Source organism: Phoxinus phoxinus (assembly GCF_949152265.1).
Source record: "Phoxinus phoxinus genome assembly, chromosome: 22".
Taxonomy (NCBI): domain Eukaryota; kingdom Metazoa; phylum Chordata; class Actinopteri; order Cypriniformes; family Leuciscidae; genus Phoxinus; species Phoxinus phoxinus.
This window is the reverse complement of record NC_136897.1, coordinates 18,544,520-18,568,687: the sequence shown is the minus strand read 5'-3', so window position 1 is coordinate 18,568,687 and position 24,168 is coordinate 18,544,520. Positions and strand designations below refer to the sequence as shown.

The 24,168-nt window shown below is 37.2% G+C and overlaps 3 protein-coding genes across 6 annotated transcripts in view; 1 reads left to right on the top strand and 2 right to left on the bottom strand.

Moving 5' to 3' along the window:
* The window catches only part of zhx3a (zinc fingers and homeoboxes 3a), a 44,003-nt gene extending 42,350 nt beyond the window's left edge, over positions 1-1,653 (top strand). For 2 of the 4 annotated variants that reach the window (XM_079596872.1, XM_079596871.1), the window contains one exon: positions 514-1,653. In XM_079596872.1, the coding sequence (XP_079452998.1) occupies positions 514-547 (34 nt within the window). In that variant the 3' untranslated portion in view covers positions 548-1,653. Of the gene's footprint in view, positions 1-64; positions 167-513 lie in introns of all 4 variants that reach the window. The other 2 variants (XR_013795841.1, XR_013795842.1) reach the window with 2 other exon arrangements.
* A 608-nt stretch (positions 1,654-2,261) lies between these two features.
* top1a (DNA topoisomerase Ia) lies at positions 2,262-16,042 on the bottom strand. The gene is made up of 21 exons (XM_079596874.1): positions 15,816-16,042; positions 15,389-15,413; positions 12,321-12,417; positions 11,961-12,084; positions 11,756-11,802; positions 10,129-10,218; positions 9,865-9,946; positions 9,665-9,762; positions 9,356-9,471; positions 8,868-8,989; positions 8,659-8,781; positions 8,381-8,568; positions 8,159-8,303; positions 7,280-7,423; positions 6,869-7,054; positions 5,854-5,922; positions 4,517-4,631; positions 4,286-4,413; positions 4,069-4,163; positions 3,802-3,951; positions 2,262-3,708 (listed from the first exon to the last, which is right to left on the bottom strand). Exons 1-21 carry the CDS (start codon positions 15,846-15,848, stop codon positions 3,606-3,608), a joined length of 2,280 nt encoding a protein of 759 aa, XP_079453000.1. The 5' UTR covers positions 15,849-16,042; the 3' UTR covers positions 2,262-3,605.
* A 1,226-nt stretch (positions 16,043-17,268) lies between these two features.
* cyld2 (cylindromatosis (turban tumor syndrome) 2) lies at positions 17,269-23,771 on the bottom strand. The gene is made up of 13 exons (XM_079596798.1): positions 23,287-23,771; positions 22,786-22,912; positions 22,302-22,546; positions 22,039-22,201; positions 21,795-21,927; positions 21,601-21,708; positions 21,337-21,416; positions 21,148-21,214; positions 19,948-20,080; positions 19,698-19,806; positions 19,458-19,576; positions 19,116-19,320; positions 17,269-18,290 (listed from the first exon to the last, which is right to left on the bottom strand). The coding sequence occupies exons 1-13, from the start codon at positions 23,707-23,709 to the stop codon at positions 18,097-18,099; spliced, it is 2,106 nt and encodes a 701-aa protein (XP_079452924.1). The 5' UTR covers positions 23,710-23,771; the 3' UTR covers positions 17,269-18,096.
* Between the last annotated feature and the right edge of the window lie 397 nt (positions 23,772-24,168).

Here is a 24,168-nt window from a genome sequence, read left to right as displayed (position 1 = left end):
GATGGACCATTAATCAGTTTATTTAAGAAAAATAAAAAAAGCTAATTTTGAGCATTTTCCCAAGAGACCCATTGTAGTTTTTCTAGCAACTGACTTGTTGAGACTGACTGAGTCTTCAACTGCTGTCTACTACTCTTGGATTGTCACATCACATTACTTTTTTGAGGTAATCAAAGTAGCACAAATTTTAAAATTAGTTTAATTGGGAAATGTGAATTAAATTATGTGCATATTAACAGCTTTTGGCCTTTTGATCAACTGATTTTTGATACAGTATTTTGAATTAGTCACTGGCACGAACGTTTATGCGCTTTATTTAAAAGGCTATTTTTGGTGTTAGTGAAGGCTGAGCTTATGAATTATAGAGTTACTCAAAGTGTGTCTTAACGTGAATAAATAATGAAAATTGTGTGTAACAAAGTGCTGGAATCTTGGCTCTCTTGTGGAGTTCATGGTGTGATGCTGTTCGTTGTGTTTGGGCTGATCTTACACATTTTTTCTTTTTCCCTACAGAGACTGTCTGAGAGGAGAGCTTCTGAAAGTTTAAGGACTTCACTCCGCAAGATGAAAAGGCAGAGGATCCCATATTCATCCTGAACATTACATTTCTAGTTTTCTTTAAATATGACAGCAGATGAGATTGTAACATTTGTGATGGTCAATGGACTTGAGTTTTTGGAAGACGGCCAATCCAGAGAGTAGCCGCTCCAAATGTAGGTCTGATTTGATTTAGGTAAATTTTGTGTAGGAAACTATGATGTATATGCTTGAAACTGCACTATCGAGGGTGTACTGGACGTTAGGAATGTCAGTTAGATATTGTGATACTTTGTAATATGTCAGATGATCAGCACTTCTGCAATGCCTTGGGTTTTACGATATTTGTTGGGATATTCCAACCAGTTTTCCTTCATGTCCAGATCAAATAAGTTCTCCATGGCTTATTTTTCCACACAACATCGAGCAGTTAGTGACAAATCATGCACTATAACTCGCTTTAGTGGTGTCTGTCTGCACACACAACGAATTGGCCAGACATTGCCTTAAACTGTCACCTTTCTATTTCTATGACTGGCTGCACAAACAAGCTTTTTAGCAACTGTGTTGATGTGTGTATAAATTGAGGGTTTGAAATCCCAACAGAACTGCTGCTATATCTTCGGAAGTGTTTTTTTTTTTTTTTAATAAGCATTAGGAAGACAATTATATATGTGAAAAGCTTAAAAAAAGAAACAAGAAATGTTAATTTATGGTGGAGAAAGTTTAAAATGTTGTGCTTACAATCTGAGGGGTATTACAGTTCTCACAGTCATATCAAGTGCTCTGCTAACTGGATATTCCGTGTTTTGAGTTGGGCTACGATATAAATATATATAGTATATATTCACACACATTATGCATCATTTATATGCTGCTAAGTTCAGACCATCCAAAATGAATAACAGGTGCTTTTCATCCCTTATTATTTGCATTTGTATCGAACGTGGTTTCTCTTTTAAAAGTTAACACGTAAAGATAATATCTGGACTTAACAGTATTACCTTCCCGTCCGTTCCCATTGTGCAGGTCTGTCTAAAAGAACACAGTGCACTGGAGTGTTATCCTTTCTACACATTACAAATCTTTTGGTAATAAATGGAGAATGTCAAATTTAAGAACTGGCGTCTTGAATGCATTTCAGGGTTATTGAAAGTTGTACACAATGACTTGGCAAAGGTCTTTTCTAACAAAAGTTCCAATGTAGTAATTCAAATGCACAATTGCTAGGATTTACGTTAATTGCCGTTTTCTTGGGCTAAAATGAAGCACATGAAAATGATCAACACACTGTCGCTTCAATCAGTTTCATTAACGTTGAAGCGGGAGAAGCCGCCATCTGGGAAGAAGAAACCAAGGGAACAAATGATTAGAATACTTTGCGGAGCACAAGAGTCACAGAGAGGTCCCCGGTGCGCTTTTCAAAAGGAATGAAACCTTGCCTAAGACTACAGCTTGGCTAATACATCATACAGGCCGTTCTTCCAAGACAAACAGGCTGGGTCTTTTTACGCTCCCCCTCTGAGATCTTCCTGAGGCCTGTTCTCAAAGCAAGACTTGGTGCTCGTTTCACGCGGTTCTGGGAACACAGGAAGTTCTTCAACCCATTATTCGAAGCAGAAAACATCTTTAAGCATTGAGTTCTCGCAAAATCTCACCCGCAGATGAAACGATGTTCCGATTTTAGAAGAGATTTTAAAAAGCTAAAACCAAGCGAGTTTCTTTGAAAACAACGTATAAATCATGTTGTAGGGTTTTATTTTTAAATAACCTACAAATGAGCAAAACAAAACAAAAAAAACATGATCAGAAGTTATGGCATGAGCTTGATAAGTTGGAAAAAGTTACATGGCTGTCACTAACATTTCTTTCCAGACTGGAGTGGAAAAAAACAATAAAGATTCTGTTCAAGTTAATGTTAAAATAAGTCTATCCTTAACTCTTAAAACAATTACAAAATAAAACAGCTTAAAATTAGAACAGACTTTTGTTTTTGGCAAAGTTGATTTCCCTCACATACCCTTCAGAAAAAAAAAACCTTTTGCCATACCCTGAAATAATACATCCTAATAGTGATATCTTCAAGTAACAGATACAGTTGTGTTTTTTATCTTTTTTTATCTTATGGAAACAGTCATTACACATTAAGTTAAAACCAGATGGAGACTCAAAGCCATGAAGACAATCTGTAGGATACTGGAGACAAAAAGGTGTGTGTGGGGGGGAGGGGGGTTAAATTGGTTCACATTTACATTGGAAACAAGACCCTGATATATACGCTGTAAAAAAAAAAAAAAAAAAGCAATTCACATTCTGCATGTTTAAGGAAATAATAGTTGAAGCTGTAATCCCGTAGCTCATCCAAGCATCCTACTTTGTGGTCTGGATATAGTTTACACAAGAGTTCCAACTCCAGTTTCAAAATGAACAGTTCATGTAACACTCACTCAAACACACAGCTTTACATGGTCATATTTCCCATAAAATATCACACCTGGTGTACACATTTCTTCTCCTAAAAAGGCGTGTGGGTGTACTTAAGCAATTCTTTGATTTTTTTTTTTTTAATCTTCTATTAAAATATAGAATTCATTATTAATACAGGAGGGCTAAAAATACAGCAAAACTAAAAATGAAATGATCCACAAAGCAATTTGTAGTTGAATACAGTAGCTATAGGACCACGCAAGTTCATAGTTCAGACATCCTCGGGCCCCTTTGTCCAGAGATGGACGGGGAGTGAGACAGTAAAAGTGTTCAATAGGTCGGCCACTGATTTTCCAGTTCATGGCTTAAAGACCATGCAACCTTGCGTACAGACTCTCCATACGTCATTCTTAAAAGAACGACCCAATAAAACCTACAAGATTACAGGTCACAGCCTAAAAAAAAAAAAAATTAAAATCAGTCACCCAAATCATGGCATTTAGGCCTCCTCTCGACACTATGCTTGTTTCACATCTTTCCCTTGCCAGGTTCACAACCTGCCGGAAATCACTTAGACTAAAAGAATTATACAAAAAAAAAATAGAATGGGGTGGAGGGAAAAGTAAAATCGCAAGGAGGATTTAAAATTCAAAGTCTTTTTCAGCCATGTCAATAGCCCAGGCAAATTTCTCACGCTGAGTTTTGTTATAGATCTTTTCTATCGGGATTTCAAACTTCTTGCACCTGGAAGGATATAAAAAGAAACAATATGTCAAACTCAAAAAGGGGCATAAATCCAAAAGACTTACTGCACAACCTGTGAAAATGTCATCTCACCAAGCTACTGAGATGCGTGGGTCCAGGTAGTTGAGCTTGGAGGTACCCAGGGCAATCTGCTTGTTTTCCTCCCGGTCAGTGGCTTGTACCTCCAGCTTCATCAGCTGCTCCTCGACCCTCTGCACGGCTTTCTTCTTGGTCTCCACGGCCCTGGGTTGCCAAAACCATCAACATTAAAGCAGCATACAATCACATACAAACGCACAATGAGCGTCAAAGGGGCCAAATTCAGTTGGGCGCCCTTCAAGCAAATATTTTGACACTCACTTCTTGGATTTCTCATCTCTGCGTACTTTGGCGTCAGCCTTGGCACTTTTCAGTTCTCTTTTAGCATCAGCAAGCTGTTCCTTCTTTGCGTCAATCTGGTTTTAATGAACAAGTGAATGCAGGAAAGGCAAACATTTAGATGGTCCAACAGACCCTGCACTAACAAAAAAAATACCAGCATAAAGACAACGAGGACAAGGTCACAAACGTCTCATACCTTTGTCTGAAGATTTTGCATGGACTTCTCAAACGTCTTGGGTGGTGCCCTCTGGTGGTTACATAGGATGGCTACTGCTCGGTTAGCCCGATTGTAGGAGAGGATTTTTGCAGGAACATTTTCTTCCGCTAAAAACAATTAATAAACTTAAGTCACATATTGTACATAACCAACTCCATTTCTGGTAACTTGACACAATCTAATTCTTTATATACAGTGAACGGAACTTACAGTTTGTGAGTTCGCTCAGCTGCTGCTGCAGTGTGATGGAGGCGTTGTAAGTACGGAACACTTTAGCCGTAAGGCCATCCATCAACTCCTGAAGATGCTTGTTCAAAATCGATGTCTGCAATAGAGGGAAGTCATTTTACAATTGAGGATGTTGGTCTTAATTTGATGCATTAGCACACCGATTCTCAAAGTGTGGTACGCGGTACGCAGGCTCCCTCTAGTGGTACGCAGAGGAATGACTGAATTTTGCACGTACGATCAAACCAGTGTGATCAGTCTTGGCTGGTCCCTAGAGTGTACGATCACACCGGTGTGAGTAGAGCGGTCAGTGTTTTGTTCATGTTTTGTTCAACACATTTTATTCATATCAGATACACGTGTAAGTAACTTTAAAGTTTACTCTATTCTTCTCCCAGTTCACCAGCCACTCACTTTCATGTATTTCGGGAGAAGTGGATGAATTCATGCGTTGTAAATCTGTGATCCCAAAAACAGATCCCAATTCTCTGAACTGCGTCTGCAGCACAAACTAACATGGCGCCGCACATTGCACATAAAGCTCAACTAATGCGATCGTTATAAAGGTGTTTAAACAACAAAACACTTCCACATGCACATATTTGACAACCGGAATCACATATTTTGTGGTATAGCTAACAAATTTGTGACTATTTTTAATAAAAAAGGAAATAAGCAGATCATCATCAATCAATATTGTGGCTGCGGTGTGTCACGTAGCAAGCAATGACGCATCACCATGGAAACAATAACATGATCAGTTCTAAATAACGGTCGCCTTAAACTCATGGGGGTCAGACAGAATTTTTTTTTAATGTATATGTAAAAAGGTTAAATATGAATACACAGCCTGTATTCATTTTTTTGGATTAATTACAGTACTTTTTTTAAAACTATATTTTAAGTACAATACATTTTCATAATATAATCTATAAGTAGGCTACAGTATTTATTTCACTTTTAGGTGCAATACATTTTAATTTAATCATTATTTATGTTTTTTATTTACCTGTATGCAAGCAGCACAGAGCAGTGTTAATATTCAAACTGTGTTTTTACAATGTTTAAAGTGGCTGGCAATAATAAATATTCTTATTAGAAATAAGACTACCTCCTTTTTGAGCTGTGCATAACTGTAGATGAATAGTTAGGTCTACTACGCTACTGTATTTCCATATTGGTTATTATGGTGGTACTTGGAGAGCCACATATTTTCTGAGTTGGTACTTTGTGTAAAAGGTTTGAGTACCACTGATTTAGCATAAGCATTTTACTGGGTATTCTAAGCAATAAACAGACTGGTGAAAAAGACCACTTACATTGAGACGATCAAAGAGGTCATCCTCCGGCTCCTTGTCCTCCATGAACAGCTGGAGATTTTTGAAAACCTGTAACATTTTAAATGGGATTTTAACAAAAGGTAGAACTGCTAATCAATAGCACTCAGATAAGGAGTTTTCATTTGTACATGGCACAGTAAATTGGTGAAGCACACATTTGATTTATAAACCGCTTTTCACAAACCCAAGGACACTTGCAATGTACAAAAGACTGTCAAAAGATTTTGTTCTTTTTTTTGTTAGACAACAAAATACAAAAAAGTGGATTGGAAAGAGCAACTGGCATGAATTGATGACTGCGGTTTGGAGAAGCAATCAACATTGTTTTAACAATTAAAATATGGGGGGGGGGGGGCAAAACTTCACAGATGCTGAAGGAAAGCACTCCCAAGTCTATGGGCACCTAGAAGCATCTAATGCCCATGAAGGACAATCAAAACTTAGTTAATATCTTGGCAACGGAGGTTCAAAGTGTGCACAATGGCATAAAAATGAATCAATTCAGGTCAACATCCCATGACGAGCATTAAAAACTGTAATTAGAACTTTATTGCCTGCGTTTAGTACCTGGTGAAGTTGCTGGAGAATGATACGAGTGGACTTTTTGGTGTAAGTGCACAGGCTGCAGAGTTTTGGATATATTAGCTCTGTACCAAAAACTTAATGAGATGCCTCAGGCAGCATCCTAACTGAAAAAACCTTACAAGTGACTGATTTGGAACGCTCTACATCAGCAAACTGCACACCACAAGAGCCTATGCATAATCTTTTCAAGAACTTATAAATCAATGTTTATATTGCCCCATCTCGGATAGATTGATTCTTATAGGGTACAAAAACCTCACTTTATGTGAAGGATACATGTGATGCTGCCTTATGGTTCACCTAAAATTTGCCTTCAGATGTGTACCTATGATGCCTTAAAGCATTGTTCGGAATGTAGAAAATGTAATAGAGAGAAGGACAGGAGAGAAGAAAAAAAAAAAAACCTTACCCTCTTCTCGACAGGGACTTTGTTGTAGTATCTAATGGAGTCTTTACCGAGGAAGTCAAACTCCACAACAAACTCCTGGCCGTCCATCTCTTGATGGAGAGATAGATGTTCCACTCTAAGTGAGCAGCAGCCCACTGTGTCAGCGGTCTCTCCTTCCTCCTTTTCATTACCTGCTCTCAGAGCCAGCTACACCACATAGAAAAAAGGAGAGGTAAAACACCATTTTGCTTTAGCTCAAAAATATATTACAAACCTTGCATTAAAATGTACAACCATGGACATTTTTTTTTTTAACTGAACCAAATGCTTCAAGAGCTTTTATAGAGTACATCTGAATGAACCCATTCATCACATGCTTTCAGGGTCATGAGCTTGAAGTGAAGGATGTTACATTGATTAAGCAATGCAAACCTTGTCAATGAAGTAAAGAGCAACAGCACGTTGTCTGATCCTCATCTCTTTTGATTTCCAGTCTTCGCGGTATTGCGAACGGATCCGCTCTACACACTTTTTCAACCGACGGGCTGTTTCATATTTCTGCCAATCCTTCTCTCCCTGCAAGAAATACAACACAAGGTACGCACTGATATTATATTCCGATAATTAATATTTTAAGTCGATAAATACTTTCACATTATGGCTGATATTTAAAATGGCTGAAATCTACGCCATTTTGTCTATTTAAAAATAAAACCAACCTAAAATCTCAGATTTGGGAATTTTAATCTAAACAATAAATTAAGACAGATGATACCAATATATACTACTACACAAAAGTTTGGGATCACTAAGTTTTTTTTTTTTTTAAAGGAAATTAATACTGAAAACCTTACTTAAATTTTAGCAAGGATGCATTAAATTGATAAGCAGAAGTGAAGATGTAAAAAAATTCAAAAGATCTCCATAAATAAATACTATTCTGCCTTTTCTGAATATTCTTTTCAATTCTGAAATTCTGAAAAAAAGTTTCCATAAAAATATTATGCAGCATAACAGTTTTCTACATTGGAAAGAAATGTTACTTGTAGGATCATGTGGCACTGATTACTGGAGTAATGGCTGCCGAATAGAAAAACTTATTTCACAATATTATCTTTTGAGCAAATAAATGCGGCCTTGGTGAACATAAGAAAATTCTTTCCAAAACGTAAAAAAAATAAAATAATAATACTGACAGCAAACTTCTCAACGGTAGAGTACATCTAAATATTTTGAATTGTATAAAACAAATCAAAGTCAGTGCTACTGAAATCCTAATTCTATTCAAATGAGATGCCGGTTATAATTTACCTTAATCCTTGAACTGGGGTTCAGCATGATGTATTTGATAGAGCCTTGAATATTCTCAGTCCAGGACACCAGCCACGTCACCTTGTTGTCATGACGCACCTCCTTCCACTTCGTCCCGTGAGGTGGTTTAGGATGTTTTGAGTCCCTACAATGAGAAGCATTGGATTACAAAAACATTCTCAGCAGATGGGCTGATGTTGCGCTGTGAGGAATGCTCCTTACTTGCTGCAGTTAACGATAATGTCCTCAGGTCGGATACGACGCTTCAGCATGCCCATTTTGGGATGGTCACCTCTGCCACGAAACAAGCCTGGAGGCTCAATACGGAAGTTGGCAATGCGCTCTTTGTGATTGTCCATAACACAGAAGCCATACTCCTGCAGAAGGCGCTCATTCTCCCCTTTAATTTTCTTAAGGTGGAAAAAAGAAAGTTTGAATCGAGACAAAACACCCAGATATTTTACCAACAATTACTTGGGTAAAATTAAGCATCAAAATACCAGTTTCTCTTCTTTAGTCATGGCCTTCCTGGCTTCGGATTGAGCTTTGAAATATTCGCTCATTTCAGAAAAGTCACACTTATTCAGATCTGAGATTTTGGATTTCTCTTCAGACGTCATTTCCTAAAGTGACAACATCATGCAAGATTAATAAAAGTCACACACCTTTTAAAAAGCAAGCGGGGAGGATGACACCATGGCAACATTACCTTCCTCCAATCTTTGAAGAAGTTTTTCCGAAATATATCCTTGGTGGTGTACTCATGGTCCAACATTTTTGCAAAGAAGGTGGCCACCTCCTCTGCCTCAGGGCTGAGTTTCATTTGTTTACCTGGTGACAGACCATAAAAGCAGGTTCAGGACAGCTGCAAAAAGAGCTAAATCCATCTTCTCATCAAGATCATTCAACGTAACTAAAGCCTCAGCGTCTGAACCTTTCAACTACAAAGCCAATTACTGAAGATAAAGGCCAATGCCCATTGTAAAGAACTTTGAACACACTGTGATTTTGTTCCATTAGTATATTGCTAAAGACTCCACCCAAACTCAAAGGAACAGAGTTGTTTAAAACATTTGAAGTTTACACAATCCAACATCTGCTTCTCCGACAGTTTTGATGGCCATCCAATCAGAATAACTCCAGAACAGGATGGTCTACCCACCTCACACACAGCCATTGAGTCATTAAAAGACCTACCGTCATAAAAGAACTTGACGTTGCTGGGAATAGGGTCATATGGAGGCGCAAAGACTGGCCCTTTGTGTTCCAAAAATTTCCATTTCACGCCATCTGTGTACCTCTCTTCCTCCCACCTAAATAGTATGAAAAAGCACATAAATGGAAGGTAGTAAACCAACATCCCAATACAGGCAACCACAATGGCTCTGCAAAGTGCCGGAACAAGGACATTTGTGATCTGCACCATATCTCTGAATAAAATCAAAACAGACTCAAGACGAGGAGTCCGACTACAATTACTTGACCATGAGAGGATGTGAGACTAACCATTTCCACTTATCTTCTGGCTCCTTTTTTGCTTTTTTCTTGCCATCTGTGGCAACTTCTCCTTTCTTGTCTTTTGTCTTCTTTTTGGGCTTTATGTCCTATGGCAAAACAGAAGATTCAAATTATCAATGATAAAAATTTTAAAAAAAAAATCTTGGAAAATCTAACTTGGGAGAGATAAGCCAACGCCTTAAACATACCTCTTCTACCTGTTTCCGTTTCTTTGCCTTCTTTTCACTTCTGTCATCCTCGGTTTTAATCTTTTTGGGCTTGACCTCAGCACTGAAGGATTAAAAAAATATATCTATATATATATTTAATCCATTTTGTTTAAATTGTCTGGCACCCAACACCTTTCAGTTACCATATAATCACTTCCTATTTGCTCAAAAGCTTTACGTTATAAACAAAGAATCAATGCATTTGTGATTACAGTCAGTTTAAGATGGCCTGCGAACACTTACTCGTCATCATCGCGTTCTCTCTTCAGAGACTTCTCGTGCTTAGGAGAGTGGTAGAAGTCATCATTCTCGGGTTCAGACTTAATAAAAGGGCTGTATAAAGAATGGGACACTCATTATTCATTTTCTTGCTCAGTTGATCAAAACTGAGAACCCATTTAAATTGTCTCAAGATAAATTCATGTTTTGAATTATGTGCTTACAACCATGCCATTGGTCTTAAAAGGGATCATATGAGAAAACAATGTTCTTTGATCTTGTAAGATAAACAAAACTCAGTGTTCAGAGAAAGCAGTATAGATGCTATTATACAAAACAGAAGTTCACGAGTAATAATAAGGTATAAAAAGTTTGCCAACACTGGTGTATGTAGCAGCTGAATAAGTCCCAATATTGGCAGATGAAGTTTATGTATACCAAGATTGCTGATCAGTTAAGTAGGATCTTTTGCAACCCTCTACGCACACCATGGCAGTAGAATCGCCATTGGCTGGAAAATGTTTGTTTACTAGCCAGACTGGTATTATAAACTTATATATATATATATATATATACTAATATAATAATTCCACCAAATCAGCTTATCTTTGTAAAAAGGCACAGCTTTTTAATTATATAAATGTACACTTAACATCAGTCAATCGAGCATTATATTATGATATGATAATCAAGTTCTATTTAATGATAAAACTTTAGTAAAACAGGGATGTAATAGATGAGCGCCAGCCAATGAGATTGCTGTTTGCGGATTAGCTCCCACGGAAGGAACCGGCATGTCTTCGGCTTGTATTATTTTGACAAGAAAATACAATAAATAATATATTGTTTAAACGTAGCGCATTGATTCTGCGTGGTATGCAAGACTCTCTCTCTGTGTGTGTGAGAGAAAAACAGCACTCTCAGCAAAGTGACGGCGAGTTGTGCACCTTCACACTAGAGCAGGTTTTTTTTAAGTCTAAGACAGTGGGCCTCCCTTTTGACAACTTACCCAATGGCAAAAATTGGATAAAGGTAACAAATCAGAATAGGGCATCAAGACCTGCAGTGTAAACGAGGACTTATTTTAAGAATAATAACAATTTAACTTTTTACATTTATTAATTTAAACTAATTCATTATTAGGCTATAATTTTTACCACTCGCCGCGCCTCCCCTGGTATGCTCTGGCGCCCCCCTGGGGAGGCACGCCACACACTTTGAAAACCCCTGCACTAGAGCTTACTTTACGGTACATCAAATACTGCGCATCCATTGAGATGAACTAAAATACTAGTACAGAACGCTTGACGGAGAGTGAAACTCAAGCGCTCAGTGTTCAGTGAGTGAAAATATATCTATGCTAAGTTTATACTCTAGCACACAGGCGAGTAAAATCTAAGAATTTATTAGTCAATAGCTAATGATAGATATTAGTCGCCCAGAGTGAAGATTTAGTCGCATATGCAAGTAATTTAATCGCATTGTAGAGGGTTGTTTTGTGTGGCTTATTTTAGTACAAACTTTTCTGAACCAGTCATGTCAAAATATTGGAGGAAAAAAAAAGTTGTGATATGATGACCACTTTAAAATGAACATCTACTCTTATGGCTACGGTTGCATAATTTACGTCAGATTTAGGATTCTCACTCACCTTGCAAATCCGTTCTCCCTCTCTTTTTTGGGCTTGCCATCAAAAGACTTTTGAGGAAGAAAACAGAAAAAAAGAGAGAGAAAGCGGTCAATAACAGCATTCAAAATTGTGTGAATCACAAAAGACTATTTACAACTCCTCCATAGCCAGAGGATTCAGGTCAGATAAAAATGCTGCAATGTAAAAGTTAGAGGATTCTGCCCACCCGTTCCTCCTTTTTCTTCTCTTTGTGTTTGTCCTTCTGCTTGTCTGAGGAGGATCCATCTTTGAGTTTCAGCCTCTCTTTATCTTTATCTCTGTGCTTTTTATCCGAGGAGTCCCTGTGTTCGCTGCCAAAATGCAATAAAACATGTTGTGATCTAATTGCCACAATGGTCTGGTCCATCAACAAAATCAGCTCCAAATAGATGATAGTGTTTACAAAGGAAGTTGCAGTAAAGCCAACATTCCTTCCTGTGGTCTGAACACTAAAGGCCACGCCCTGCTTATCAAACACACTCCATAAAGAGCAAACTGGGCTATAAACCGCCTATATATCTACTGTAGAATAAAAGTGACGTCATACCTGTTGCTGTACTTTGATTTCTCACGTTCTTTGTCTTTCTTGTGGTCCTTGTGTCTGTGTTCTTTGTCCTTGTATTTATCTTTGTGTTTGTGAGAATCTGCCAACAAAGAAATTAAAGATTATGTAGCACATTCAAAAGGCCACGAACACCTGGCAACAAAAGCATGTCCCTGGAACAGGAAAGACAGATTTAAAAGCAAAATTGGGGGTTTGAAAGTGTACAAAAGAATTAAATCAAACAGACCTCTACATTGACATTGTTCTGGTGCTATAAGTGTTCACAAACAAAAACCTGGAAAAACTATGGCGGATCATTTTCCTCACACCTAAATGAGAAATCCATTTGAGAATGGTCAAATGCTGAAGACCATTTACAGACAACTGGTTTGAAATAAGTACAGCATGGCACATTTTGGGTTGTCTTTGCTGACCTACTGCAGACACATTAATCACACCTTGTAGATTTTGGCACTTTACCTCTTGAGGTGAAGTGTCCAGTTTTCGCTCTCAGCTATGTATGGTGTTTATAGACACGCCATTCTTCGCAAGGTTCAGCTAAGGCTGTTTACTCTGAGAGGACTATTGCTTTAGGAAATGTGTAGGTTGGTAGGCTGGATTGGGTTACACGAGAGCCAGGCATATCCTACTAACACTGTATCGGACAGTGAGAAAGCTGGAGGTGTTTAGTAACAGGCTTCCCAAAAGGCAAAACGATCTCACCTTCTATCGCGAGGACCAAAAAAAAGAACGGGAATTATACGAGGCTTCAGAATCCAAACAAACTTAAATGTCATCCTTTAAGAGCACAGAGAAACAATTAAACTCATGTTACAGTAGGGTGCATTCAAGCATTAAGAGGGACAGGAGTGCTCAGTTAGGACGTGAAATCAAATCCTTTATCTTCTACAGTACGCATGAGCGCTTTACCAAATGCGACAAACCTTCCTCTACCTCTAGATATGCATCCTTACTTGAACTCCTGTTCAGGCATATTATTCATCTAGAAGTGTGTGGGGGTTACATTTTAGCTTTGTGCTACATGTTATTAATAACGTTTTAAAAGGAACGTTCACTATGAGCCAACCATTCACCATGTCCATTTTGCACTTCAGCAAAACATGCACATCTGGGACTGTGGGAGAACTTATTTGTGAACTGTTCCCTCTAGTGGACAAGTTCAGCATGTAACAATTCTGCTGACAATGAAGCTTCATTACAAAAAGCAAATCCACAGTAATGAAGTCTGAAATAAGTCTTGACTAAACGTGAATGCATTGAACGAACCACACAAAGGAAACGCAAAAGAAAAGCATCATACTAAAATTACCGGCAAACGGCAAAAAAATAGATTTTGTGCATGCTAGGCCAATGCAAAAACTGTCCTTACATATATTTTATTAAGATTGGTGAATCAATACATTCTTTGTGTGATTTCAAAAAGTTGCCACTATGATACCAGATATATAACATTGTTTATGGTACATATCATGCATGCAAATGTAGTAAAATATTGGCAGACACACAAAATTAGAAAAAAAAGCAAATTTCTACACATTGTGTCACTGTTTTATTAAAAATATGGTCTCATTTTATTGTTTCCAGGGCTGAACGTGGCTTTTTAATATATCCCCAAACCCTGACAAGCACTTGCTGGACACTCAATGGAATGGCATGGTGTAAACAGGCAGCTTGTGCATCAACACAGCCATCAGTTAAACATCCTAAATGCTCTGATAGTGGGGAGCAAAATTGATTACCAGAAGCATCATGCACATTCAAAGTATGAACTGTGTGGATTTTAAGTGTAGCAAGAAAAAAAATATTAAAAAAGCATTTATTTGAGATGAGTTGAAGAAGAAGATAAAATGCTGCGGCAGAAATAATTTACCCACCCTCATTGTTGAATCTATTATTTCCCAGTGGAATAAAAAAAAAAAATTATCCAAATGCATGATGACTGACTTATAGCTAACATCATTGCACTTATAATAGGCAGTGGAAGAAGTGTGTGAAATAAAGTGCATAAACCTGATTATTTACGTGTGTGTCAGAAATATGAAAATAAATCAATTAAAATCACGAGTTTTCATTTTTGTCTTTTAAATAAGCACTTGTAGGCACCCTTATAATGCATTGCATAACACAAAAAGAAACAAGTGTCTGGTGCCTAAGTGGAATTTCCTGTCATGGCATGCTAAAAAGTTTTAAACTGCATAGAAATAGGAAATACTCTCATTAGTCACTGATCTTTTGGAGGTTTAAAAAATAAATAAATAAAACTATAATAAAGGCTGTGAGTTTAGTAATATCTCTGGCTGGTCATATTTTGAACCTGCATGACCAAACTAATGATCACAAATGACAGTTGTGTGAAATCAGGTTTAGGTACAACAACAAAAAATCCTACAGAACTGGACCATTTAAATTAATTATATCTGGTTGTGACTGTTCATTTGACGCAGATTAGATTACAGTATACAGTACACCATAACAAAAGATGAGTTTTATAGATACTAAATACCTGCATAATTACAGTTAATGTGTAAATGGTAAACGTCCATTTTTCATGAGATCTCGTCGAATAAAAGTGTATTTGAGCTAGAGTGTTTATCTCGAGCGAGGATTCGAAACAGGTCACACACGTTTCTCAAACCTTCTCCTCCATAATCACGTCGATGTGCACTTAACGTTCACTACATTCAGACCGCTAGACAGAAAAAGAAAATGGCGCAGAGACTAAGTCCTCAACCCCCAAACCCTCACTTTCACAACCCCCGTTTAACCATTTTTCTAACTCTAAAAACGATCAAGCTACATTAACTGACAAAAAAACTCTTTCTCTTTCAAATTCGCCGTTTCTCGTTTATTTAAAAGTAGTATAAATATGATTTAGAAGGCCTCAATGTGAACAATAGGCGCTTGTCAGAGAGCGAGAGGACTTAGTCTCTGGGACGCCATTTCTGTCCTTAAAACTAACTGGTCGTCAGGCAAGCTGCTGAGCGATCACGTTAAATGTATAAAACGTATGTGTTTTATCATAATGTGGTGATTAGACAAGACCCACTCACCATTATATCTGGATCCCGACTCGATCTGCGGAAAAACAGTGGTGTATAAGTTAATGTTAAACCGTGCCATGTCAATAGGCTGCTAACTTTCAACTTGATGCTAGTCGGAGTTAGCGCTCGAGCTAACAAGCCTGTTCATAAAACAGCGTTTAAACACCACCGCTGCGGAAGCCAGGGGACTGTTTAAAGTTTTTATTCCCAAAATTAATAATTTGTTAGTGGACGTTAATGTAAGAAAAGCGGCAAAGGACAGCAGGGGCTGAAAATATTAAATTATTACATTCAAAGCCGACTTCTGGTGCCTGTTAGCTTAGCATGCTTGGGGAAAACTGCCGCTGCGGATGGAATTTAAACAGCCGAGCTAGTGACTACAAACCATCAAGAAAGAAAAAAAATTATTGACAACGTTAAATCACAAACACTTTACCTGGGAATCGTTGTGGGAATGGTCCCCACTCATTTCTATGTGTCTTATTTTGAAATAACACAGTTAAAAGCCAGTTAAAGTAAAATGCCGGCGAGGAGCTGTAGGCAGAATGAAGAAAGACACAGTTGTGTAACAGACCAAGCCCGAAATTTAAAGTACTGCGCATGTCAGACGCGTTTAAAAGGATAAAAAGGCGTTATTCCTGCCCCTGGCTCCTCCCATACAGCTCCGCTCTGTGACGTTCCCCTCATTTACTATGGTGGTAAAGAGCCACGTGGTACCAAGTGAAGAGAAGCTTGTTAAAACAATGATTATTATCAATAATAATAATAACAATTGTAATAATAATAATAAACAATACATTTGTAACATTTGATTAACAAAATACTAGCTACAAAGCCTTCTCTGATGGAATGAAGTTGACTGTCACATGGCTAGCTATTATACATTTATAGTAGGCCTACTCTAGAATATTAAAGTAATAAGGCATCAAGAAACCTTTGGCACATCATTGATTGGTTTAACAAGTTCAATCATCAGCCTCGACAATACTCGCAGTTCTTTCTGTTAACAACAAATGTCCCCACAAGTAGCAAAACCTGCTTACCTACATGTGGGGACCAGCCAGCGGTCCCCACCAGGGAAATGGGTTAATGAACATAATAAGTTATATTTTTTTTAACATGTACAAATGCAGAACGTTTTCTGTGATGGGTATAGGTTTAGGGGTAGGGTTTGGGTTAGGGAATAAAAAATACAGTTTGTACAGTAAAAAAATGATTACGCCTATGGAGAGCCACAAAAATAGCGAACCAGACAGTGAGTGTGTGTGTGTGTGCTTACTAAAAAGTATGATGCCTTGTTCCTCAATGGCCACATTTATCTTAAACCGGCAGTAGGGCTATACTCTGTCCAGACAACAGATGTACAAAGGCAAAGACTCGCATTTCACAACCACGTCTTATTTATGAATTTCGTGAGGCAACTGTCATACTAATTGTACACTATAACTTAAATAATGATAGCTTTCACAGTTAACTATTTAAAGGACAATGACCAGTAACAGAATTTTGGGTCACATCTTATAAGGTGATATCAACTTATCCATTTCATACAATATAGGTTATTATGTACATACATGTTGGTGCATGGTAATAACATTTAAAGTATGTGCATGCAATTCATATTTGTAATAACCCTAACCTCAAAATGATTAGCAGTAAATCTGGAAATTTTCCTGAACAACATGTAGCCTATAGTGAACACATAGTCTTGCAGGTATTAATGTTAGTACATAGTGGCCACTTAATATAAAATGTGACTGGATTCTGCAACAACTGGGCCTAAAAACAAACAGTTTTTTTTTCTTTTTTCTTTTTTAACTTAAACTTACTGCTGTGCATATACACTCACAAATGAACGACGAATAATAATATTTCCTGGTTTGTTTTTTAGAAACGATATTTTAATATTACAATAATATAATATAATCATAAGTTCGTTTCAATTGTTTGGCAAATCAATTCAAAAGAACGATTCGTTTAAGAATCAGACGTCACAGTTTAGAACGTGGTAAAGTCTTTGTAAACATCGTTATCGGAGTCAATGCTGGTGTTTCCAATAGAGGGCGTCATCGCCCCTACTTCTATTCAGCTAGAGCTAGACCTTCAATACATTCAATCCCACCAATGCTCAATACTTATCCCAGGTTTTATACATTTCTATTTTCTAATTATTTTTTTTTAGGTAATTTATTTCTGTAACCTATACTTGTCAACAATGACGCATAAACTATACAAATACGACCCAAAGAGTAAAAGTTAGGAAAGAATTAAAACTCTGCATAACATAATATCTACCATGGATAAAATGAATACAGATGGTACAACAATGTTTTAATGCAAATATAAACATCCTACAACTTTAATAAATTTCAATAAAAATATAATATGTTAAAAAAGTACAAATAAACTTAAATTATCTAACAATAAATCATATTTAAAAAAAAAATCATACTGAACCTTCATATGACATCCTGGCACTATTTGTCATATTAAATCAAATTGTATTGTTGATTGTTTATAAATGCATATCTCTGGCTAATAAATTGAATGTACAGCTGGGAGCCCTTTTATATACAAATCAACTTCCATTATAAATCACAAGAACAATTTGATAAAGAACAGAGCAAAGCAAAACATCAGTATCCTTCATGTGTCAACTCTCATGATGCAATGACACAATAGATATAGTAGGACAAAGATATCAGAAATGTCTCTGCTCATTGATGAAGCTGAGGGTGATTGTCTGTTCTCTGATACAGACACATGTATGAATCACACAGCAGTCTGCGCACCAGCTCACTGCACTGACTCAGATCTGCTGTGGAGATCTCCTCTTCAGACTGGCAAAGGAAGTCTCCAACCTCAGGGCAGGACCTGATCACGGGAACGTTGTAGCCATTGTTATCATCACCTAAGGATAAAAGTAAGATGGTCAGGAATGAACTAAATTCCAACACCTATGTCAGCATTTTATCTGGGTTTATCTGGTCAGTAATGGAGGGCTTGTGAAACCTTCTGAAAAGCTGTGTCTGAAATCTTAAGCAGCTGACTTTAGCGTTTGTACATGAAGGTACCTCACAAAACTAATTTCAGACAGACTTCTGAGGCAGCATAACGGTTTAATGATGTACAACAAAAGCTTTGGTGATAACTAAGCGAATATTTAATTACTACAATATTAATTTCGCACTAGAAATTAATTCAAAAGTGGAAAAAGTTGGACTAAACTGTACATTTACACACAAACTGATCACAAAAAGCAACTTTCAGATACCATATTTATTTTTTGGCAGTGGCTAGATATTTTACACCAAAACAGCAGCATTTTCTGTGCACTATGAGTAGGCTATAGTAGTTTGTTTCTAATTGTACTAAGTGTAAATAGTTGTTAGATGCTATTTATACTTATGGCAGATACTATTTGCACCTCAGTGTATTGTGGTATATTATAAAACAGTATAATAACAACATATTTAATGTATATGATCATATGAAAGCTGCCTCATTGGGACATTACTTGTCACTATCCCTAAAGCCCTACACCTAACCCTACCCGTTAAACACTTTATTCCCACTATTAAATACAGGTTAGGCACTATAATTTCACTTTTTGAATATTTTCTTAATTTTTATTGTTAGAGTTGATATGCGATGGGAAACTTGTGTTCGTCGTGTCAAAAGCTAATGCCACCGGCCTTACTCTCCACGCCACTGAAATATAGCATATATGACATACCGCATCGGTCAGCCATGCTATCAAAGAAGATCCAGGACCGTGGGTCAGGCCCATATTTGACAAAAGACACATAATGGCTGGTGTTTATACAGAGAACTGCAAAGAGTTGCATCTGGTGCCTCTGTACTGATGCATCTTTTGGAAGATGATCTGGAACTGTAAGTTTGTGAGGAGTATGTTCCTGTCGAGAGGTATGGGTGTGAACCTGTAGAAAGAGCAAACATATTTGGTAGTGTTTGTGGGAGAAGGCATGTGGATGAAAAAAGCATGTAAAATACATTATATCACAGAACTGTTGGAATACAAAGTACATAAATAAGATTTCAGCATTAGGTTTACTACCTGTGTGTTGCAGGTAGAGCAATACTGCTTAATTTTGCCAGGCTGGAGCTTATGGTCCGTCAGGCACTGGCCACACTCATATTCAGCAATATGACCACACAGAAAACATTCCCGAGGAGCTGCCAGAGAAAACAGGAGAAGCATGAGAGATATTGTATCTGCAACAGTCCAATATCTGCTTCCACTAAACAAATATGATCAGGAGGAGATTTCATTTGGAAGTATGCTAGTTAAACTCACAACAATGTAAGACATCTGTGATGTCCAGCTCCGTTGAGGGAATGATTTTAGGGAACATCTTGAACTTCTTACCAAATCGCGGCATCTGAACTATAAGGCAAGATGGAATCTAAAATAAAAAAGTTTTGATTAATAATGCATACTTTTGTTTGAAATATATCTACTAGGTAGTTGGCAAAAATGGGGTATGCAAACTGTAATATAATAAATAATCATCTAATTTACAGTAGAGTCTAAGAAATGAACAAACCTCTTCAAACTTCAGATCACTTGATACTAAAGACATCTCAAGCAGCTGTTGAACTGAAGGCACGGCTCCCACCTGATTCTTCTCTACAATGATCTGATGCGTATAGGCATCCTGTGAAGACTCTCCATGTGACCTACAAACAACACAACACACAGGTGTTAAGAAATACAGTTTAAGCTTGTTTACACAGAATGTACACTACCGTTAAAAAAAGATTGGCCAGTTAAATTTGTTTTTGAAAGTCACTTAATCTCACCAAGGCTGCATTTATTTGATCAAAAATACAGTAAAAACGCAATATTATAATTCAAATTCAAATATTCATGTGATGCCAAAGCTGAATTTTCAGCATCATTACTCCAGGTCTTCAGCGTCACATGATCCTTCAAAAATCATTCTAATAAGCTGATTTGCTGCTCAAGAAACATTATTTTTTTGTAAGGGAATGTCTGTGTCTGTTTTTTTGTGTGGTTTTTTTGCACGTTTCCTGTGTTTGAGTTGGTTTCTATGGTTTCTTATTGATTTTGTTTTCATGTGAACCTGTGTCTCGTTTCTTTGATATTTAAACCCTGAGTTCGTTCTGTTCATGGTCTGATCTCGTCCGTGTGTAACGGTTGTTCTGTTTGTATTTTGCTATTCCTGCGTATTCTGAGTGTTTTGTTTCTTTTAGTTTGTATTTAATAAAATGACTGCTGCATACAGATCCTGCTCATCTCATCCTTACTGCGACCGTTTGTGAAATAATTATTAGCAATGTTTAAAACAGTTTAATATTTTTGTGGTATAATATTACATATTTGATAAGGATTCTTTGATGGATGCAAAGCTCAAAAGAACAGCATTTATTTTCAAATAGACACCTTTTGTAACATTACAAAAGTATTTCCACTTTGATCAATTTAATACATCCTTGTTGAATAAAAGTATTTCTTTCAAAAACTTACTGACCCCAAACTTGTGAACCATTGTGTATGTATACATTCAAAAACATAAATAAAATAAAATATTATATAATTTAATATAATACAGTATAATAATATAATAATGTTTTAATAAATATGGTACATATAAATTTTTAACCTGTGCGCAAAACATATTCATTCAAGGGTTGTGTAATTGTAGTAAAATGTAAAAAACTCAGCCTTGTTTCTCAGATAAACAAATCTAGAGTGATGGACAAGCAGTGCAACTGAAACTTACCTGATTTTGAGCAATGGCTCTATGTGTAAAACATTTTTTAATAGTAGGGTGATGAACTCCTCTGGATCTGAAGGATAGGAGTAACAATATTTTATTTTAGTATCAGAGTAACGTTTCCTCTAAGCCATAGATTAAAAACTTGCAGCTCTACATCAAAAAAGTAAATGGCCGCTATGTGACAAGTAATACCTTTCTCCTCTGTAGCAAAAGATTTGCAACCCAACTGTTTACGAAACTTCATCACACTCTCTGCTGGAACAAAGCCCGATCTGTCGAGGGAGGCAGAGGTCATATGAAATGAACTGTGAGTACCCTGATGACTATAAACACATGCCCACATGAGCATGAGTGTTTACTCAAGCTCTACAAATATGGCTGTGCATTAGCTTTGTAATGTGACTTTCTTATGTACTATCACACTATCCTACATCAAGGGGGTTTGGGAGCTTTTACCTGCGTAAACGGTTCACAATGTCCCGTCTTAAAATGTGTGAAATGCCTTCCTCACTATCGGCTGATCTGTTAAACATTCTGCTGAAAGCTATGGATGACGTGAAGAGACTGTAAAAGCAGAGAATAAAAGAAAATGAAAATAGAGATAGAAACGTGAAATAACAGACATAACATGCGTTTCTTAAGAGGCTTACCTAAAGAGAGTGGCATCTAAATAGCAAGAGTTGAAGTGACCTTGGATCCCTTTCATTCTGCCCACCAGATGAGACAAAACATCTTGCTCAGCAACAGGGGGAACATCTTCATCCAAATCTTCCAGGAGTGTGACTAAGAGGGAAAAAAGGTACTTTAAGAAATATATATATACAGTATATATTTTGAGGCCTTTAAAACTCTGTTTCTAGAAGTGGAATAATATAGCAAAATTAAAGGCCTCACCTGAGGGAGGTTCAAGTGGTTTCTGGATCTCATTAGGAATGAACAGAAATCTACTGTCTGGTTTGCAGTTGGTCAGTGGCACAAACAAAGCTTTGTTTCCTTCGCAGGTAAAATACCGTATTGTACCAAACGTCCCACCCGAACAGGTCGTTGCTTCATTGTCCTGAAAGGATTTGAGAGATTTTTTTTTATCAATTGCATGCACAAAACACAACATAATCAGCATGTGCTCTGTAATAAGATAAAAAAATGTAGATGCTCACCAGCTCAAGTCCTGCCCAGTCATTTGTCTTTCCATCTGGAACTCCAATCCATCTGATCACCCCATATACAGTCAGTCCATTCAAAGATATGGCCTCTGCCATGGACCCCACCTCCAAAGAATAATGGGACAAGGCCTGAACAGAGTTGGACACATCCTTGTTGGAGAAGATACTTCCTTTTTTTGCATTGCGTAAGTTAAGAGCTGGCATGGAATTTATGCGCAACACTGCTTTCCTGTTCAAACCTAAAAAGATATGTAAATCATATTATTGCAGATATCATCACCTGACATTTCTCAAGTCATATGATTGACCCCATTCAATCTTGATATAAAGCATGATAGATGCTATGAGTTGTTAATGACAGAACAGTCTTTCCAGTTTAAGATAGCAATCTTTTTCTCTTTTAATCTACAAAAGTACCCAATCCAATATCCTAGATACTTTCAATATGTTTTAAGGGCTAAAAAGATAAGTAACTGACCCAAATCAATGCTGATTCTCAGCGGTTGCCTGGTGTTTGAATGTGATGGAACCACCTGGACAATGTCAGCTGCACTGAAGAAGGGAAGAGGGACAGTCTTCTTCGACAAAATATCCTGCTCAGCCTCCTGTGAAAAAATTCAACTGCATGTCAACAGATCCATGTGGATTCTTTACGCCATTAACATGACTATTTTCTTTGCATTTCAAGTATTTTATCTGTGTGATCAAAAGGTCGACACTTACGTCACCATTGGAAAATGCATGTTTAGATTATGTAATGTTACACAGTCATATGTTGATTCAAATTTTGATAAGGGATTTCCCCATTAAAGTAAAACTACAGACAAACATTTCCTCTATATGCAAAACTGTATATACAAATTGTATGTACAATAATAAAACGTATTATTTTAAACAATTTAGTCTATTTCAATATATTAGTGCATTTCTTTGTATGAATTAGGCCTAATAGGCAAAAACAAAAGATGCCTTTCCTCACCATTAAGTTCAGCTCAAATCCCAGCATTTGCAAGACTCCTGGTTTGTCCTTCTTGCCTATTTGAACCAGATTCTTGACCAGGCATGGTTGAAAATCCTTCTTGTGTTTGACCACAACAAGATCATCCTGAGTAAGGTCACAGACTGCACTGAAGAGCTGGACGTTGCACATGAGCTCCAGTCTTCTGCTGGCAGGAGAAACGAACAAAAGTAGCTGAGCTTGATGGCGTGAGAGAGGGTATGTGTTCTGTTTCTTCACCGAACCACTGCTCCTGGCACTGCCACCTCCTCCATGAACCATTCCTATGAGATCTCCTGCTGCTGTCTCCGCGTCCGCGCGCAAAATTGACCCGCGAGATAAGCCCTTCTTGCTTCTCCTCACTACAATAAAGTAGCGCTCCTGTCGTTCCATGTCCAGCTCCATGTTAAATGATGAGTGTGTGTGTTCAGCGGTCGCTCAAGACAGAGAGTCAGTTATCTACAGTCGTGATGTCATGCATTTCATTGCTGACATGTGACTCTAAAGATGTCCATCTGTGTCAACCAGGAAATCGGTAATACAAAAAGTGTAATACACATAGATTTGTATGCATTGGTTTATTAATATAGGCTAATAAATGCATTGATTTTTAAGATGAGAGATTTTTTTAAATAATCAATACATATTTCAAAGTGTTCCAATAACCAATACTAAACCGATTATTAATGAATTATTTAAATCTGTTTTGGCACAATCATAAATAGGCCTACCTAATAATAGTAATAATAAATAAAAAAACAATAAAAAGCAAAACATGAATAAAATAAACAACAAGAACAACAACAAATAAAATAAAATAATAACAATGTTATATGGTATAGGCTATATCAATGTTGTCTACCA

Bases quoted from the DNA above. Each gene is read 5' to 3' on its own strand.
- cyld2 (XM_079596798.1), bottom strand. From the start codon at position 23,709: ATGGAGCTGGACATGGAACGACAGGAGCGCTACTTTATTGTAGTGAGG. The intron at 22,547-22,785 runs GTCAGTTACTTA...ATATCTTTTTAG, and splicing joins GAGAATCAGCATTGATTTGG to GTTTGAACAGGAAAGCAGTG. The intron at 21,928-22,038 runs GTGAGGCCTTTA...TTTCCCTCTTAG, and splicing joins ACCACTTGAACCTCCCTCAG to TCACACTCCTGGAAGATTTG.
- top1a (XM_079596874.1), bottom strand. From the start codon at position 15,848: ATGAGTGGGGACCATTCCCACAACGATTCCCAG. The intron at 12,085-12,320 runs GTATGACGTCAC...GCATTTTGGCAG, and splicing joins AAATCAAAGTACAGCAACAG to CGAACACAGGGACTCCTCGG. The intron at 8,782-8,867 runs GTAATGTTGCCA...TTGTCACTTTAG, and splicing joins TCTTCAAAGATTGGAGGAAG to GAAATGACGTCTGAAGAGAA.